Source organism: Heterocephalus glaber, unplaced genomic scaffold (genome assembly GCF_053883595.1).
Source record: "Heterocephalus glaber isolate CG9 unplaced genomic scaffold, H.glaber_assembly_v1.0 deba00001760, whole genome shotgun sequence".
In the NCBI taxonomy this organism is placed as follows: Eukaryota; Metazoa; Chordata; class Mammalia; order Rodentia; family Bathyergidae; genus Heterocephalus; species Heterocephalus glaber.
Window position 1 is genome coordinate 8,824,256 of NW_028258457.1, and position 18,603 is coordinate 8,842,858.

The 18,603-nt window shown below is 53.1% G+C and overlaps 2 protein-coding genes across 9 annotated transcripts in view; one reads left to right on the top strand and one right to left on the bottom strand.

Annotated features, from left to right (window-relative positions):
- The window catches only part of LOC110345924 (uncharacterized), a 30,313-nt gene extending 26,183 nt beyond the window's left edge, over positions 1 to 4,130 (bottom strand). For 2 of the 3 annotated variants that reach the window (XR_002389590.2, XM_087201537.1), the window contains exons 1-2: positions 4,025 to 4,129; positions 186 to 252 (exon numbers count right to left, since the gene is read on the bottom strand). The gene's annotated coding sequence lies outside the window, so the exon portion shown is untranslated. Of the gene's footprint in view, positions 1 to 185; positions 253 to 4,024 lie in introns of all 3 variants that reach the window. The other variant, XR_015447525.1, reaches the window with a different exon arrangement.
- Positions 1 to 15,761, top strand: part of Olfm2 (olfactomedin 2) — a 65,650-nt gene extending 49,889 nt beyond the window's left edge. For 3 of the 6 annotated variants that reach the window (XM_087201535.1, XM_087201536.1, XM_021244983.2), the window contains 5 exons: positions 10,706 to 10,855; positions 12,034 to 12,180; positions 12,382 to 12,601; positions 12,850 to 12,956; positions 14,426 to 15,761. In XM_087201535.1, the coding sequence (XP_087057661.1) occupies positions 10,706 to 10,855; positions 12,034 to 12,180; positions 12,382 to 12,601; positions 12,850 to 12,956; positions 14,426 to 15,103 (1,302 nt within the window). In that variant the 3' untranslated portion in view covers positions 15,104 to 15,761. Of the gene's footprint in view, positions 1 to 10,705; positions 10,856 to 12,033; positions 12,181 to 12,381; positions 12,602 to 12,849; positions 12,984 to 14,425 lie in introns of all 6 variants that reach the window. The other 3 variants (XM_021244982.2, XM_021244984.2, XM_087201534.1) reach the window with 1 other exon arrangement.
- The last annotated feature ends 2,842 nt before the right edge of the window (positions 15,762 to 18,603 follow it).

The window sequence follows — 18,603 nt, forward strand, 5'->3', positions numbered from 1 at the left end:
AATCCCTTCCCAGGGCGATCCCTCCAGTAACCTAATAGCACCCACAAGCCTCCACCTCTCTATTAGAATCAATACAGAATGAATAGAAAATACATGTATAATTGCAGAATCAGAGGCAGGAGAGTCTACAATGGCCCTTTACTTCCCGGACAGCCAGAGGATCCCATAACAGAGGTCAAGCTCACCTGGAAGCTCACTGTAGAGTTACTAGGGTGAGTCTGTGCTGGAAGGTTAAAGAAACTGGAGATGGATCTGCAAAAGCAATGGTGAAGGCTGGAGCTCTTTCAAAACCGAAAGAGTTCTTTCTTTCCCTTTTCTTCCGACCACACTGCAAGCCTATTGGTTGGTGCTTCTACAAGCCTATTGGTTGGTGCCACACATCTAGGGGAAGTCTTCTCTCCTCGGTGTGCTGGCCTTCCCACCAATCATCCGCAGACAGACCCGGAGTTTTATTAATCTGCTAGTCAAACTGACAAATCACAATTAAGGAACGCAACCTCTTACAGGCCTCTCCACTTCCTGAGAGCACCACAGTGGCCACGAAGCTTCCAGCACATGCACCCTGAGGGGACACACCCACACCATACCCAACCCATAGCGGACCCACCGAGAACAAGGAACGCGAACTTCTGCAAAGGCCTGAGCAGGTTTTCCCTGTGAGAAAGGGGAGCAAGAGCATCCTGGGCACCAAACCCAACAGGACACAGGGCTGGAGGCCGGAAACAGGAGCTGAAGGATGGTGGGGGCAGAGACAGGCATGGAGAGGGTGAGGATTGAGCCAGGCTCAGCAGGGCGGGATTGGTGAGCATGTCTGTATGGCATTTGGATTCTCACAGAGGGCGCTGGGAGCCCCCAGAAGGTCTAAGGTGGGGGTGACACATTGAAAGATGGCTGTAGTGCTGGGTTTGTTAATGCACATTTGTAATCTCAGCATTCTGGGAGGGAGGCTGAGACAGGAGGATCTCAAGTTCAAACCCAGCCTGGGCAACTTAGTGACTTAGCAAGACCCTGTCTCAAAATAAAAAACAAAAAAGGGCTGGGGATGGAGCTCAGTACATGGGCCCTGGGTTCCATCCCCAGTAGTGCAGAAAGAAAAGACAAGAAAGACAGCTGTGGTGTCTCCGGGAAGAATGGCCTAGAGGACATAGCTGCTAGGGGAGAGGAACGTGTGGCCTCATGGCATAGTGATGAACAGTCAGACAGGTCAACATCTAGATCCTAGCTCTGCAGTTTGGCCAGCTGGATATTCCTCCCTGTGCCTCGGTTTTCCCACCTGTAAAGCGGAGCTAGTGTTGATATCTACCATGGAATTGGGGCTCTAAGCTTCCTTATTTGTACTTTTTGCCAAGTAGCTTCAAAGAGGGAGCTCTAGAAATGGCCCTTGAGCTGGGGATTTAGCTAAGTGGTTCCGCTGCCTGCCTCCAAAGCGCAAGGACCCAAGTTTGATCCCTGGTACCAAAAAAAAAAAAAAAAAAGAAAGAAAGAAATGGCACTTGGAAGCAGGTGCAGGGGTGCACACCTGGAATCTCAGCTTCTGTCAGAGACTGAGGCAGGAAGATGGCAAGTTCAAGGTCCGCCTGGGCAATTTAGTGAAACCTTGTATCAAAATAAAAATTTTGAAAAACGGCCAGGGGTGCAGCTCGCGTAGAGCACTTGCCTGGCTACTATGAGGCCCTGCTTCATTCCCCAGTACTGCAGAAATCATTAACATCATCGTCATCACCTTGGGGTGGGCACTGACGGTTCTCTGTGTCTTCTCTCATCCCATCTTGGCGGACGTCACCAAATGCAGACTTCCGGCCACGCCCTCTCTGCGCCCCTCCCTAGACCACAAACTTGACACCCACTTGGACTTGGCCACAGTTGAGAACTGATGGTCTCTCAGGCTAAACACTTGATTTCCATCCCCTCTCCAAATCTGCTCTCCCCTCTCAGCACCCTACCTTTTCTGTCGCAGTGGATGGATGGACAGACTGATGGACAGATGAGTGGACAGATGAATGGACAAACCCACAGTTACGCCCAGCCATGAGGCTCTCTGGGCAAAGCCTGCAGCTCAGGCTGAAGCTTCCCCACTCCCGCCCAGCACGGGCTACTGACATCTCCTTTAAGGCTGTCAGGCTTATCACTCAGGGGGGATTTGTCCATGGCTCGGAGGTTTGACAAGGGCAGCTGCTATTATCTCAAGTCCCGCAAAGGGACACAGCCGTCACGGCTCAGCCGCAGCAGACAGGCCTGGCCCTGATCATCCATCTCAGCCCCTGCCATCCTGGCAGGCAGTGGAAGAAGCCTCAACCAGTCCCTCCCGGGAGCCATGGAAGATGGGGGGGGGGGATTCGTGGTGGATCAGCAGAGATGTTTTCTCTCTGTCCCGCTGGTCTATCAACATCTAGTCATTCAACAAACATTCATCACACTGGCTCTGGGGATTCGAGGGTGAATTATTTGCAAAGCAGATAAAACTCCCACCCTCTTACCAGTGCCTGTGTAGGGACAGAGACAGCCTCTGTCACACCGATGAGGCCCTAATGGCACAGTTATCCAGCTTAGAGAAGACAGTGGAGGTGGAGGATACAGAGCTGCACAGCCCGTCTTTGAACTCCGGCTCCACCCTTTCTAGTCTGTACTGCTTTGGCCTCTCTAAACCCAAGTTTTGTCACTTATCAGAGAGGGAGATGACAGTACTATCTCACAGCTTTGTCATGGGGGTTAAATCAGTAAATGCAACATGCTAGTGGGGTGTGGAGGTTCACACCTGTCATCCAGCACTCTGGGAGACAGAGGCAGGAGAGTCACAGGTTTAACCCCAGCCTGGGCAACTTAGCAACATAGCAAGATCCTGTCTCAAAATTTAGCCACTTTTTTTTTTTTTTTTTTGGTACCAGGGATCAAACTCAGGACCTTGCACTTGCAAGGCAGGCGCAGTGCCACTGAGCTAAATCCCCAGCACCCTGTCTCAAATTTAAAGAAAAAAAAATTGGGGGCCGGGGATTTAGCTCAGTGGTTCCACTGCCTGCCTTGCAAGCGGAAGGACCCATGTTCGATCCCTGGTACCAAAAAAAAAAAAAAAAATTTTTTTAATAGTGTGGAGTGTATTTCAGTGCAAAGACCTTGGGTTCATTCCCTCATACAGAAGAAAAAAGAAAGAAGAAAGAAAGAAAAAGAGAGAAAGGTGCTTGGAGCAGCATTTGGTGCACAGTAATTGCCATGGTTTGGAGGTTGTTTGTCCTCTCTACAGGTTCATGCCTTGGAATCATGGTCCTCAGTGTGGTGGGGGGACCTTTAAGAGGCAGGGCCTAGTGGGCGGTCCTTAGGTCAATTGGGGGGACGGCCTCTTCTTGCCTGGCCCTGGAATCCTGAGCTAAACAAAGCCCTTTTCTTTAAAAGCAGCCTGCCTCGGGTATTTTGTTATAGTCACAGAAGGAACAGAAGCCTGGGGGAAATGCACAGGATGCCTGGGAGATGAGTCACAGAGGCTGCCTTGGCAGAGACTCTGATTTCTGAGCCCCAGGCACCAAGAAGAGTCAGTCTGGGGTGAGGCAGGGTGGGGTGTTGACAGTCGGTGTGGGGTGTCTGGCTTGCAAAGGTCCTGAGGTAGGAAAGAAAAATCAGAATGTGCTCCAGGCAGGAACAGCAACCAGAGAGGACAGGTAGGGTGTGGAGATGCTCAGGACAGCCACCCCCCCCTCCATGCCCCGGGGAACTTCAGGACAGGACAGTGCCTGGAGCACAGGGCCGAGATGAGCAAGGGTCTCCTCCCATCTGTCACTCCCTCTCTCTTATTGTTGGACTTATTTTTTTTTTTTTTTTTGAGACAGGGCCTCGCTAAGTTGCTCAGCTGCCCAGACTGGGCTCAAATTTGAGATAGGCAACTTAGTGACTTAGCGAGATCCTGTGTCAAAATGAAATAAAATAAAATTTAAAATGGCTGGGGAAGTGGTTCACTGGGAAGGCCCGGGGTTCAGTGCTCAGTACCTGAGAAAGAGAGAGAATAGCCGCAAACACACACTTACGTAGCACTTACCGTATGCTGAGGACTCCTAACTGCTTTCGCGCCTTTACTGGCTCACTGAGTCCTCCCAGCGGACCCCGAGCAAGGGCAGTTAACCTGTGCGTCCGCAGATGCGCGCAGGCACAGAGAGGCCGCCCCAGAGCCAGGGCGGCCCCGCCCTCCCAGTGCGGGTGGAGTACCAGGCGCACCTTCGAGAGCAGCTTTTCTATATAAGGCGTCGTCCGGAAAGACCGGTGACTTCACACCGAGTCCTTTTGTGGAGGACCGTGGGAGAAATCCCTGCCTGTTCTCAAGAACAAAAATAGTTGCGCCTTCTCCCGAGCAGCTGGCGTACTTTTGTTTCAGGACACCGAGAGCCGTATAAATGACCAGCTTTCTCTTTCTGAGGTGGCTGCTGAGGAGCTTGAAGCCAAATTTATGGCCCGACCATATGCTGATGGGGTGGGTTTGAAAGGATGTGTTTTTCTTAGCCTCATTTCTGGCTCTGTTTATGTCCCCGCTTTCGGAGTTTTTTTCTCTTTTACTCCCCTGAGGGGAACAAAAAATTAAACTGGATTTTAAAAACTCAAGAACAGGCCAGGCATGGTGGTGAATATCTGTAATCCCAGCACTTGGGAGGCGGAGGCAGGAGGGCCGTTGTGAGTTCGAGCCCAGACTAGCCTACATAGCGAGACCCTGTTTTAAAAATAAAAACAGAAAATCTCTATGAAGCTAGGGCATGGTGTTGCACGCCTGTAATCCTAGCTGTTTAGGAAGCTGAGGCAGGAGGATTGCAAATTGAAGGCCGATCTAGGCAGTTTAGCAGCATTATATCTCAGTATCTCAAAAATAAATAAAAATAAAAGACTGGGGATGTAGATCAGTGCAAAGGCCCTGGGTTCAACCCCCAGTACCGCCAAAAAGAAAAAGAAGAAAACCAACTCCATGAACTGTGATGTTTAGTAACTGTGTAATATTCCATCTTAAAATTTTTAAATCATTCCCCCTTATCATCAGATAATTGGAGGGGAGACAAACCCAGGCCTCCATTGTAAGCAGTGTTCTCAGGAGCGTCCATGCAGCTGTCTAGCACTTGTCCATCCGACTCCCACACCAGGCGGGGTGAAACGCAACTTTTGCCGCCAGGGCTTGGCAGGCTGCCCTCTAGAAATGTCTAATACTCTGCTCAGATTTAAGTGGAGCTATCTTGTGGTATTTTACATATCCTTGTAAACCACTTAGCTGCTTCTCTGGAAAAGGCAGGGTACAAATAAATACATAAGCCCCAAACCACCTTGGCTTCCTGATTGAATTATCCAGCTTCAAACATAGTAATAGCCTCATTTCATTAAGAGGCAGCTGCTTGCACTCTTCTGCTGGCCAAACCCCTGAGAGCCAGGGCTGGGGGGGACAGCCCCGTGATGATCTCAGACCCCAGGAAGCCATGCCAGGAACTGAACCCGGGTACCTGCAGCCCTGGGCCTGTGATCTCCACCGAGCTGCGCCCCAGCCCTGCCTGGCTTCTTAGGAGCCCAGATGTAGGCGGCAGAACTTCAAGAGCTGCTGCTTCTGCTGCGAACTTTGCACCTCAGTCCTATTTAATCCCTGGCCTGCCGTGCAATCTGGTGCTTAATTAGGGCAGCAGCTTGGGTGAAAGGACTTGAAGATTCCCAGGCAAAGAAGGCGATTTGAGGAGCTGCTCCTGGCGCACAGGGCTCGGGCTCTTAGAGCCCATTAGCCGGGATATTAAACCTGGAGCCAGAGCCCAGCAAAAGAGAGCGGGCGGATTTCTCCTGCACATTTGCCCCATTCGAGGTGAGTCAGGCTGGACATCAGAGATTCCCTTTTTTCTTTTGAGAGACGGTCTCACTGTGTAGCCCAGCTGGCCTCAAACTCTAGGCCAGTGATGGCGACCCTTTTAGAGACAAGTGTCCAAACTGCAACCCAAAACCCATTTACTTATCAAAAAGTGCCAACCCTGGAGTTAAACCTGAATACTTAGGTTTTAGTTTAGAAAAAAAGAATTCATACATTAATATCCTTCATCTAAAAAGAAAATAACATGTATGCCATAGGTTTGCCACCATTGCACTAGGAGATCCTCCTGCCACAGCCTCCCAGGTGCTGACATTGCAGGTGTGCATCATCATGACTGCCTGAGTTTGTGATTTTGGTTCCAAGCTAGACCCATTGTAGGAGAAATGGCATTTGGACTCAAAAACATAAAGTCTTGTTGGGTGTGATAGCACACCCCTATAATCCCAGCTACTCAGGAGGCTGAGGCAGGAGTTTGAGCCCAGCTGGGCAATTTAATGAGATCCTGTCTCTGAATAAAAAAAATACAAAAGACTAGGAATATAGCTCAGTGGTAGAGTGTTTGCCTAGTATGCATGGACCCCTACATTTGATCCCTAGTACCATTTTTTTAAAATTGAGCCAGGTGTGGCACATTGCAAGAGGCTGAGGCAGGAGGATTGCCTTGAGTTCAAGGCTGCGTGGTCTATACAGTGAATTCAAGGCCAGCCAGGAATACACAGGGAGAGCCTGTCTCAAATAACAAAAACAAAAAGCAAAACAAAATCAAAAAAATCAAAAAGCCTTCCAAGACATTCCAGTGGCTTCTAGGGACAGGAACTTGACTGCATATTTGAACTCAAGCCCTCAGGGCAAAACTGGGGCTCTGAGCGGCTGAGAGCTGGCAGCCAAACCCCAGGCATTTAATTACACTGCTGCAGAGAACGCTCTGCGAGGTGCGACTGACACAGACAATTATTTTAGGAAAGCCACGGAGGCCTTTTCTTCCAGCCACTTAAATGTTGCTTCTCTTTTACAATTCAATATTTCCTCCGAGGAGAGAAAAGACCTTGTTTGCCTTAAAGGACATGGAAGGAAAAGCAGGGAGGGGATGTTAATTATGTTGAACCATGCTGATTTGTTTTTGCACAAATCAGAGTCTTTGGGGGAGGGAGTTTTTGTCCTAATTGCTTGGGGATTGGAGCCAGGGAGGGACAGGAAGGGCACTCAGGCTCCTGTTCATTGTTTGGCTTTGTGTTGGTTTATAGAATTGGATTCATCCTGAAAGGAAGCGAAGCTAATTCTACATTCTTCCAGAGCCAAGGGCCAGGCGTTGGGGGCCCATCTTTCTGTCTTAGGTGGGGCTTTGCAGGGGAAGATTGAACACAGGTTCTGGATGGGTGCCGTGGTACATGGCTGTGATCCCACCAGTCTGGGAGGCCGAGGCAGGAGGACTGCAGGTTCGAGCCCAGCCTGGGCAACTTAGTGACTAAGCAAGACTCTGCTCAAAATTAAAAATAAAGGGCCGGGGATTTAGGTCAGTGGTTCCGCCGCCTGCCTTGCAAGTGCAAGGTTCCAAATTCAATCTCCAGTACCAAAAAGAAATTAAAAATAAAAATGTATGGGCTGAGGATTTAGCTCAGTGTGAAAGCTCTGGGTTCAATCCTTAGGACACAGAGGTTCTGTAGTTGCCTACTCAGGCATCCACAGATTGAAAATATTGGGGAAGGGCAGAGGATTTAGCTCAATGGTTCCACCGCCTGCCTTGAAAGCACGAGGACCCAAGTTCTATCCCCGGTACCAAAAACAAAAACAAAAAGAAAACATTGGGGAAAAATTAAATCTGTACTGCAGTATCAGACTTTTGAGGGATTGAACCCAGGGCTTCATGCACAGTAGGTAAGCATTTTACCACTGAGCTACATTCCCAGCTCTTTTATTTTACTTTGAGTCAAGGCCCTCACTAAATTGCCCAGGCTGAGCTCCAAGGTTCGATCCTCCTGCCTCAGCCTCCCAAGTATCCAAGATTACAGGCAGGCAGCAGTGCATCAGGCTCAAACTTTGTTTCTTGGCATGATTCCCTAAACAATACAGTCTAACAACTCTTGCAATATAGCATTTATGTTGTATCAGGTAGTAATTACAAGTCCTGTAGAAACAAAAGTCTATGGGAGAACCAGGTGTGGTGGCGCATGCCTGTAATCCCAGCTCTTGGTAGGCTGAAGCAGGAGGATCGCTGTGATTTTGAGGCCAGAACATAGTGAGTTCAAGGCCAACCTGAACTCCATAGCAAGACCCTGTCTCAAAAAAAATTTTTTTTAAATAAAAATAAATTCTGTGGGAGGCTATGCATAAGGTCTGTGCAAAGGAGGGGCCCTAGGCCTGGTCCTTACCCAGCCTGGATGCTGGGTGGGCCCTGAACCCTGAGGACACCCCCTCAGTGGGGACCCCAGGGGCTTCTGCATAGAAGTCAGCTTCACGCTGCTCACATCTGGGCGAAGGCAGGGCTGAGAACAGAGGGGGCGCAGACTGATAAAGAGGGGGTTCCCCCAATTAGGCGGATGTCAAGGCACACAGCATGATTCATTACAGTAGTTTCCAAGCTCTTTACAAATGGTTTCTTTTCCTTATAAGTAGCACGGGAGTCGAGCTCATTGGTGCAATTATGTCATTTGCTCACATTGCATTAAGCTTAAAAAAAAAGGCTTTACTGAGTGGGAGAAGAAAAGGTGGGGTGAGGGCAGGAGCCCCGGGCCTGCTCGTAGCCCCAGCCGGGCTGATCTCTGCTGGGCTCGGCGGTGTCAGTGTTGACTGCACAGTGATCAGTTTCTGTGGTGTGTGGTGTTTTGTCTCTCTGTAAAACACTTGTGGTTTTATCAGAATTTCTTGCTTGCCTGTAAGAAGGCATTCCGGAGAAGACCAGCATTTTCCATTTCCCAGTTGAGTGCAGTGGGACACACCTGTCATCCCAGCTCTCTGGGAAGATGGAACTCAAATTCAAGCCTAAATTGGGTGTGGTGCCACAGTAATCCTAGCACTCAGGAGATTGAGGCAGGAGGATCGCTGTGAGTGAGTTTCAGGCCAGCCTGGGCTACATAGTGAGACCCTGTCTCAAAAAATTTTTTTATTTCCCTTCTCAGTGGCCACTACTCACCTTTGCTTGCCTGGACCCATGTGGTCACTGTTGCCTTAGCGTCCCTCCCTTTTGCCCTACAGCAGCCAGAGGTCATTCTGAGCATTTAAGCTCGAGAGCATATCCCTCTGTCTCTAGGACCCTCCATAGCTCCCACCTCACCCAGAGCAGAAGCCAGGACATGCAGTGGGTGCCAGAGTGCCTGCCTTCCACTGTCTCCCACCACTCTCCCACTCACCCCGCTCCAGCTGGACAGGGCTCCTGCAGGTTTCCCAAACAGGCCAGGCCTCAGGGCCTTTGCATGTGCTGTTCCCCTGGTTGCTCCCTCAGTCTCTTCCCCTCTTTGCTCAGATGACAGCTACAGTTGCACCTCGGGTGCCCCCACATCCTCCCAGCCCTTCTCCATTTTAGTCTCTTACGGTTAAATATGCTTGATACTTTCTGATTTCTGTGTTTCCTTCCACTTTAACAAAACTCCCAGAGGGGCTTGTGCGTGTGCATGCATGTGTGTGTATTGTTCACAGCTGACATGCAGTAGGAGCTTAACAAATATTTGTGCACCCGATGAGACCATTGTGCCCAATAAAAGGACCGGGACGACAGGTTCAATGGCACACATCTGTCATGCCAGTGGTTTGAGAGCCTGAGGCAGGAAGATGGCAAGTTGGAGGCTGTGCTGGGCAGCTCAGCAAAATAAAAATTAAAAATAAAAAGAGCTGGGATGTAGATCAGGGCAAAGGACCTGGATTCGTTCACTGGTATCAAGACAGAAAGAGGTGCCAGGGAGAAAGGAGAAGAGATGGGGATGCCAGGCATGGTGGCGCACGTTTGGAATCCCAGCTAGGCAGGAGGCTGAGACAGGAGGATCACAAGGTTGAGGCCAGCCTGGGCAATTTAGCAATACCCCATCTCAAAATAAAAAGAGCTAGGGTGTAGCTCCATGGTGGAGCATCCCTGGATTCTACCCCCAATACCAAAAACCAAACAAACAAATCAGGACCTGTGTTCTAAGGAAGCTCCAGGCTGACTGGGGGACGCCGCACCCCACTCCACCCACTGAGCGTCTGCACATTCCAGGTCCACTGAGGCAACCGATGCCCATTGAAAATATTTATGAAAGAAAACAAGGCGTCTGTCCTGAAGGCGTAAGACTCTCTTCTTGGCATTGTTCCCTAGACAATACAGTAGAACAACTATTTTTTGAGACAGGGTCTTGTTATGTAGCCCAGGCTGGCCTCGATCTCTCGAAGATCCTCCTGCCTTAGCCTCCCAAATGCTGGGATGACAGGTGTGCGCCACCATGGCCAGCTTCTAAGTGTGGTTATGGAGGTAGGAGTGTATGTGTACTCGTGTATATGTGAGAGAGAATGAATTCCTGGCTTGCAGAAGAGCTTAACCCCCCCCCCCCAATTCCTTGTTGAGAATCAACCCTTTTGTGCCTCACATCTGTGAAATGGGCTCCCTGAGGAATAATCATGATCCCACTTGTTGGGGCCTGACTATCTGATTTGTAACTTCTCCAGGCATCTGGGGAAGGGTGTCTGTCACCTCCAGGGGCCTCTTTTCTCTCCAGCAAGATCAAGGCAAGCCAGGCATGGTGGCACACATGTGTCATCTCAGCACTCAGGAGGCTGAGGCAGGAGGATCTTCTTGAGTTCGAGGCCAGCCTGGGCTACATAGTGAGTTTAAGGCCAGCCTGGACTGCATAGGGTAACCCTGTCTCAACAAAACAAAAGCTGGAGGGGAGTCCTCTGCAAGGTTCTGGCTCCTGACCCCGCCTCTCGCAGACTCTCTTCCAGAGCCCCGAGGAGGGCTGGCAGCTGTACACCTCGGCCCAGGCCCCTGACGGCAAATGCGTGTGCACCGCCGTGATCCCGGCACAGAGCACCTGTTCCCGGGACGGCCGGAGCCGGGAACTGCGGCAGCTGATGGAGAAGGTAAGGACCTCTGCAGGCAGCTCAGCCCAGCCCCTCCAGCTGCGTGCGCTGTGCAGAGCTGCCTGAGAACAGGGCTCTTCTCTTTCTTTTTTTCTTTTTCTTTAATGACGCTGGGGAGGGAATCCAGGGCCTCCTGCAGGTTAAGCAAGCACTCACCGTGGAGCCGCATCCCCAGGTCTGGGTGGATATTTTAACTCAGCATCTGCTCAGCACCTCTGGGCCAAGGGCTTGGGGCGAGAAGGTGGAAGATGCCAGGAGCAGCATCTGGGTCTCTTGCGTGTGAGCCAGTGTCAGCCTTCAGCGCACTCACCTGACAGCACTCTGTGTCCCTCTGCCTCTAGAGGATCGTGGAAAGACACTTTCTCCTAGCCAGACATGGTTCTGCACATCTGTAATCCCAGCGCTCTGGGAGGCTGAGGCAGAAAGATCTCAAGTTCTAGTCACACCAGGGCAACTTAGTGAGACCCTGTCTCAAAATAAAAAGTAAAAGGGTGCCGGGGATTTAGCTCAGTGGTTCCGGTGCCTGCCTTGCAAGTGCAAGGTCCCGAGTTCGATCCCCGGTACAATAAATAAATAAATAAATAAATGAATTTTTAAAAGGACTGCACATGTAGCTCAGTGCCAAGGCCCTGGGTTCAATTCCCCAGACCAGGGGCGGGAGGGAGCAAAGGCTGTTCTGGATAATAATCCAGGCAGGGAAGGAGGTTCCTGGGTAAGTGGAGTGAGGGTGGTACTGTTGCCGACTTGGGGGACAGGTGGGGCAGCCATGGGAAGATGAGGGGAACAGAGCTCCAGGTAGAGGGATAGAAGTAAAGCGCCCCGTGGAGGGGCGGGGCCTGGTGCGGGGAGAACTGACTGACGGTTGGAGCAGTAACCATGGCAGGCAGGAAGCGGTGAGGAAGCAGAAGCAGCCCTCACGGGCTCTGCAGAGAATCTGTCTGATCCTTATTTTGGATCGCTCCCTCCGGCTGCCATGAGGACAAGGAGCAGGGAACAGGTGGTGGGGTCCACACCGGGTGGAGGCAGGGGACAGGGCCATGGGTGGCCCGGGCAAGCTGCCGGGCGGCTGATGGTGAGGTCGAGGGTGTTCGGGAATCTGTGCTGCCTTGGGCCTCGCCTGTGGCATCTCTGGCTGTGGGTGGGACAAGGAGTTTTGGTCTCAGTTGTGCCTGCCTCAGGTCCAGAACGTGTCCCAGTCCATGGAAGTCCTCGAGCTACGGACCTACCGTGACCTGCAGTACGTGCGCAGCATGGAGACCCTCATGCGCAGCCTGGACGCCAGTCTCCGGGCAGCCGATGGCTCCCTCTCGGCCAAGAGCTTCCAGGTGGGACTTCCCGAGGTCAGGGGCGGATCAGCTAGCTCAGGGCTGGCTGGGATCTGGGGTCCAGTGTGGCCAAATGTCATGTGTTGAGCGTTCATTGGCGATAATGGTGAAGCTGGGAGTGGTGGTGTATGCCTATCACCCTAGCACTGGGGAGGCTGAGGCAGGTCAGGCTCGGCAGTTGGGATCTGCCTTGGTGGGTAGGAGCTGAAGGACAGGATGACGGAGCTGCTGCCCCTGAGCTCGGTGCTGGAACAGTACAAGACCGACACACGGACCATCGTGCGGCTTCGGGAGGAGGTGCGGAACCTCTCAGGCAGCCTTGCCACCATCCAGGAGGAGATGGGTGCCTTCGGCTATGAGGACCTGCAGCAGCGCGTCATGGCCCTGGAGGCCCGGCTCCACGCCTGCGCCCAGAAGCTGGGTATGCCCGACCTGAGCCCTGACCTCCTCAGCCAGCCCTGCACCACCTGACTGTTTTGACCTCTCCTGTCTAAACCTCCACCCTTGGCCTCTACCCCCAACCAAACCGAGTCTCCAGGGCTGGGAGTAACATTGACCCCTAACTCAAAACCCTCCCTCCCTGCCCTGACTCTCTACTGGGGTAGATTTCTCCCTCCTCCCTCACCGCTGGTCCCATCCCTTACCCCATCGCCTCTTTCTGCCTCCCAGGATGTGGCAAGCTGACCGGGGTCAGCAACCCCATCACCATCCGGGCCATGGGGTCCCGCTTCGGCTCCTGGATGACCGACACGATGGCCCCCAGTGCGGACAGCCGGGTGAGTGACGTCGGCCCTCACACACAGGTCAGAGCTGGGAAGGGGGTGGCTGTGTGTGCTCATAGGGGCCCGAGGATTGTCCTGGGTCCCCACAGCCCTCGGACACTCCCTTGACTGTCTAGTGACCAACAGGTGACTGGGGACCCTCTAGCCCTGTGGATCCCAAAGTCCAGTGGCCTCCAATGACTGAGTGGAGAATGGTTACTGGATGGTCCCTAACGACAAGGACGTCTTCTGAGAAATGAGTCAGGCCGTCGCATGGCGGTACTGTCACAGAATACAAACTAAGATGGTGATGGTGTTGCCAGGCGATATGATGTTAGAGAACCACTGTAAATGTGCCCTAGCCTGTGTGTCATGTAGCACGCGGCTCACTACTGCCACCTCCCAGTGACCGCTGATCCCTGAAAAACTAGTTGCCAGTGCTTTCCTAAGAATCCGACTCCAAGCACTGCCCGGTGAGGAACCTTGGACTCCTACTGGAGTGAGGATTGCCCATTACCTAAACCTACAAGAACCAATCACAAACTGCCCTGTGACCATCCTATAACAGCGACCTTCCTAGGGACTGTTGGTGCCTGGGTGGCCACCAAGTGTCTCACCACCAGTCCACCGTGTTGCTGGCCTCCCATGGATCATGGTGGTTCAACTAATCGGTTGGGTTGGAAACCACACTTGGACATGCATCCCTGCCCACCACTTCCTAGCCAGGGAGCCTTGGGCAGGGTCCTTAATATCTTTGTCTCCATGGTCGAGACGTCAGCACTGACGTTCTTGGATTTTTACTTCAGTAGCAAGGGTACTCAGTTGGGCAGGGTGGTGGTGCATGCCTGCAATCCCAGCACTCTGGGAGGCTGAGGCAGGAGGATTGTGAGTTTGAGCCCAGCCTGAGCAACTTAGTGAGGCTTTGTCTCAAAAATAAAGTAAGTAAGTAAATAAATAAATAAATAAAAGACAGGGCTGGGGATGTAGCTCAGTGCCAAAGCCCTGGGTTCAATCCCTGGTACAATAATAATAATAATAATGGTACTCCTAAGTGCTACTTAACATGACAACCATGATGAAGATGGTGGAAGAGATGACAACGTGCCTAGTTACCTAGTGGTCACAGGGGTCACCCACAGCAATGACAAGTGGTCTCTTGTCACCCAGTGCCTGTCCAGTGACCACTAACCAGCCAGTGTCCAGTCCAATTTCTCGGGGATTCTTAGGCCCAGGAATCCCCCAGGAGTACAATTTCCCCTATCCGTCAGGACCAAGTGCCACCCACTTGGTGTCTGTTGTGAGACCAACAGCACTCGTGGTCGCCATGTCTGTTTGGCCTTGAGTGGCTGCCATGGTGCTCAAGGAAGGCCTCTGACTGAGTAGTGCCCACGTTAGTGACCGCTGACCCTCCGTGACTGGGCTTGACTCCTGAATGAGTCCTGGGTCCCCTGGATCCTTGCAGTGACCCTCGGCTGCTTCCGTAGGTCTGGTACATGGATGGCTACTACAAGGGCCGGCGGGTCCTGGAGTTCCGCACCCTGGGCGATTTCATCAAAGGCCAGAACTTTATCCAGCACCTGCTGCCACAGCCCTGGGCAGGCACGGGCCACGTGGTGTACAACGGCTCGCTGTTCTACAACAAGTACCAGAGCAATGTGGTGGTCAAGTACCACTTCCGCTCCCGCTCGGTGCTGGTGCAGCGGAGCCTTCCGGGCGCCGGCTACAACAACACCTTCCCCTACTCCTGGGGCGGCTTCTCCGACATGGACTTCATGGTAGACGAGAGTGGGCTCTGGGCCGTCTACACCACCAACCAGAACGCGGGCAACATCGTGGTCAGCCGGCTGGACCCGCACTCCCTGGAGGTCATGAGGTCCTGGGACACCGGGTACCCCAAGCGCAGTGCAGGTGAGGCCTTCATGATCTGCGGTGTCCTCTATGTCACCAACTCCCACCTGGCGGGGGCCAAGGTCTACTTCGCCTACTTCACCAACACGTCCAGCTACGAGTACACGGACGTGCCCTTCCACAACCAGTACTCACACATCTCCATGCTGGATTACAACCCCCGCGAGCGGGCCCTGTACACCTGGAACAACGGCCACCAGGTGCTGTACAATGTCACCCTCTTCCACGTCATCAGCACCGCAGGGGACCCCTAGGTGTCTCCGCGGCAGCTCAGGCTGCTGGGGGCCCGTCCCTTGCAGCCTGTGTCCCTTCCGGTCTCTCTGTGGCCCCTTCTCCCTCCTTCTTTTTCCCTCCCCACCTCTGCCCAGCTTTTGTTCTCTGCCCTTCTATTTCTTTTTCTTTTTTTTTTTTGGTACTGGGGATCGAACTTGGGACCTTGCGCTTTCGAGGCCGGCCCGGAACCACTGAGCTAAATCCCCAGTCCTATGCCCTTCTGTTTCTATCCCTGCATTTTCTGTCATGTCTCTCCTCCTTCTTGGTCTTTCTGTCTTTATTGATGTCCCGGTTTTTTAATTACTTTTTGTGGTACCAGGGCCCTTGCACTGAGCTATATCCCCAGGTCTTTTTTTGAGACACGGTCTGACTAAATTGCTCATTTTCCCAGGCTGGGTTCGAATTTGAGGTCCTCCTGCCTCAGCCTCCCAGAGTGCTGGGATCACAGGTGTGGCCACTACGCCCAGCTTTTTATTGATCTGAACCTCCAGTCCTCCTCTCTCTCTCCTTCTCCCTACTTCCCACCGGACCCCACCCCTCCCTCCCCACCCCTCCTCCTGGAGTTGACTGCATGGATCTTTCTTTTTTATTTCCATGTTTTCTTTCTGGGTTGCCAGAATAAATGGACCTTTGACATTTGATGCTTCCGTGGCTGTGTGTATCGGTGGCCGAGCAGGAGGCACAGGTGGTGGGTGGGGCCGGTCTCTGCAGAGCCCTTGTCCCATGATTCCCAGTTCGGTGGGCTGGGTGGCTGGGGGTGGAGTCCAAGTGCCCCTTCCCAGGGCGAGCCCTGGTGGAGGGGGGTATGTGCGTTGTGTGTGCACCAAATTTACCCTTTCTTCTCTTTTTGCTTTGTGATTTCAAAAATTGTTGTTTTTTTTCACTGAGTCATGTCTGATCTGAGTTAGTAACAGGAATTTTGAAACAGCCTGAAGGTACACTTGGCCTGGGTTAGGTGAACTCACCACACCCCACACCTGGAGCCCCCCCTTTATTGGTGTGAGTGTGTGATGGGGTGACCGATCCCAGGGCCTTTGCACTGAGCTATAAGCACAGCCCTTTTTTTTTTTTTTTCGGTACCGGGGATCGAACTTGGGTCCTTGCACTTGCACTGTAGGCAGCGAAACCACTGAGCTAAATCCCCGGCCCCTACGAACAGCCCTTTTCATTTTGAGACAAGGTCTTGCTACATTGCCCAGGTTGGGCTTCGACCTGAGATCCTCCTGCCTCAGCCTGCCAGAGTGCTAGGACGACAGATGTGGACCCTTTTCCTTGGAAGGGGCTTGGGTAGAGACAGCTCTGAAGAGGACTGCAGCTCTTGAAGAAGCCCAGGCAGACAGAAGTGAAGACTGAGAGGAAGGCGGTCAGCCGGATCCACCTGCTGGACTGCAGCGAGGCGGGAGGGCACAGAGCCGACGCATCGCCTTGCTGGACTGGGGTGGCCCACACCCCTCCCATCTCTAATTAATGGGCTCCCTGATTAAATCATCTCCGCTTTGGGCAGGCATCTCCGGGGAGCTTGGACACCCAGGCCATACTGGGACTGAAACCCATGAATAATAAATGGGGCTGTCTAATGCACTCATTTAAAACCAATTTTAAAGAAGTCCTCCCGAAGAGCAATTAATTTCCATTTAAATGAGCAAGTGTGACGTGAAACAAGATGGATTTCTGGATTAGCTCAGGGAGAGGCCTTTGCTGTGCACCTGCTAAACAAATGAACAAAAACTGGAGGCGCACGCCTGCCATCCCAGCACTCTGGGAGGCTGAGGCAGGAGTGCTGCTGTGAGTTCCGGCCCAGCCAGGGCTACTTAGTGACTTAGAGACCCTGTCTCAAGACAAAAAATGTAAAAGGCCTGGCGATGTAGCTCAGTGCAAAGGCCCTGGGTTCCATCCCGTGTCGCACACACATGGGCAGCAAGTGTGTATCTGGGACCACTGACTGCATCACTCACACAGGCTCAGCTCTCCCTGTGACTTTGGTTTCAGCGAAGGATGAGCCCCAGGTATGACACTGCCCTCCCCAGGCCAGGTTCTCTGCGTGTCCGTCGGTCTGTCTTAGACGGCCTCTCAAACTTCAGCTCCTCCCTCTTCTCAGACCTGCATGTGGCCACGACCAGAAGCTGCAGCTCAGTCCCATGCAGTAACCCGCTGCCCTGAGTCGCCCACAGAAGTCGGCGCCAATGCACATGGCGGGGGCCAGGTCTGGTTTGGGGGCACCTGTGACGTAAGTCCGGGGGAGCCGCGGATATAGCTCAGCAGTCCAGGCTTGCCTGGCGTGTGTAAGGCCCTGGGTTCCTTCCCTAACGGGAACTCGGCGCTGCCACCACCCTAAGGTGTGGGATGTAAATTACGGCCTAACTCAGTTCCAGGAGGGGGGAGTGTGGGGCAGGTGAGGGAAGCCACAGCTCCTTAATAATAAATCACCAGGACAGAGTGGGCTCCAGGGTGCATTTATCTGACACGACTCACCTAGGCTCCAGCCTCCGCTCAGAAAGACGGGGGTGGGGTGGGGGGTGTGGGCCTGAGGTCCATGGCGACAGGAGACCCCAGCATTGCACAGGACAGACAGACAGACATGGGGGCGCAAACACACAGGCGCAGTGGATGCCCAAGGTGACAGTGCCACAGGGCCTGGTGCTCTGCCGGCCCCTCCCTGGTGGTATTTCAGACCCAGCTGGGGTGCCAGAGTTAGGGGTCAGGATGCAGTAGCCTCCCCAGGTCCCTCAACTGTTGCTGGAGGTGAGGGTGGGGGAGTGGCTGCCTGCCCACCTCGAGGGGCCCCAGAGCAACTTAAGAATGAGGCGGCCAGGAAGTGTGGCCAACCCAGCCAGGGCTGGGAGGAAACTCATTAAAGCTTCCTAATGAAAAACGCTCCCCAGCGGGCAGCACAAGGCAGATGGGCGTAGGCTCAAGTGACCATTCCAGAGGCAGGGCTCTGGGGGTAGGGGTGGGGTGCCCCTGGGGAGCCCAGCTTCATTTTGTTCCGATCTCCAAGCCCTGCCAGCTGTGGCCACCACCACTATCCAGGCTGATCACCATCAAGGGGCGGGTGGGCAGAAAGGCGTAACCACACCTCCACTGAGGATCCAGAAGCCCTGCCCGAATCCTGAGCCCCCAGCCCAAGCCCTGGCACAGGCAGTCTGCCTGTGGGGAGGGAGTAGGGCAGGGGCAGGTGGGCCACACCTGCAGCCACAGATCCTGGCAGGGGACCCCTACTCAGAGGTGGAAGGAGAGCCTGCCTCCTCCTCACCTACCCAGGGATCCCTCCACTCCCCAACAGAGGCCCCAAGCTGCACCCAGCCCCTTCACAGGGATCCCTGCTCTCAGTGGTGCCCAGCAGTAGCCCCCTCCCCTCCATGCTGGGGGTCTGTTGCCATGGTAACAGCATCGGTAGTTGGGCTGCTGGGAGCTCCCACGGTGGCAGGGCCTTGGGCATCAGAGCAGCGGGTGTAATTCATTGTAATGGCAGTGGGGCCCA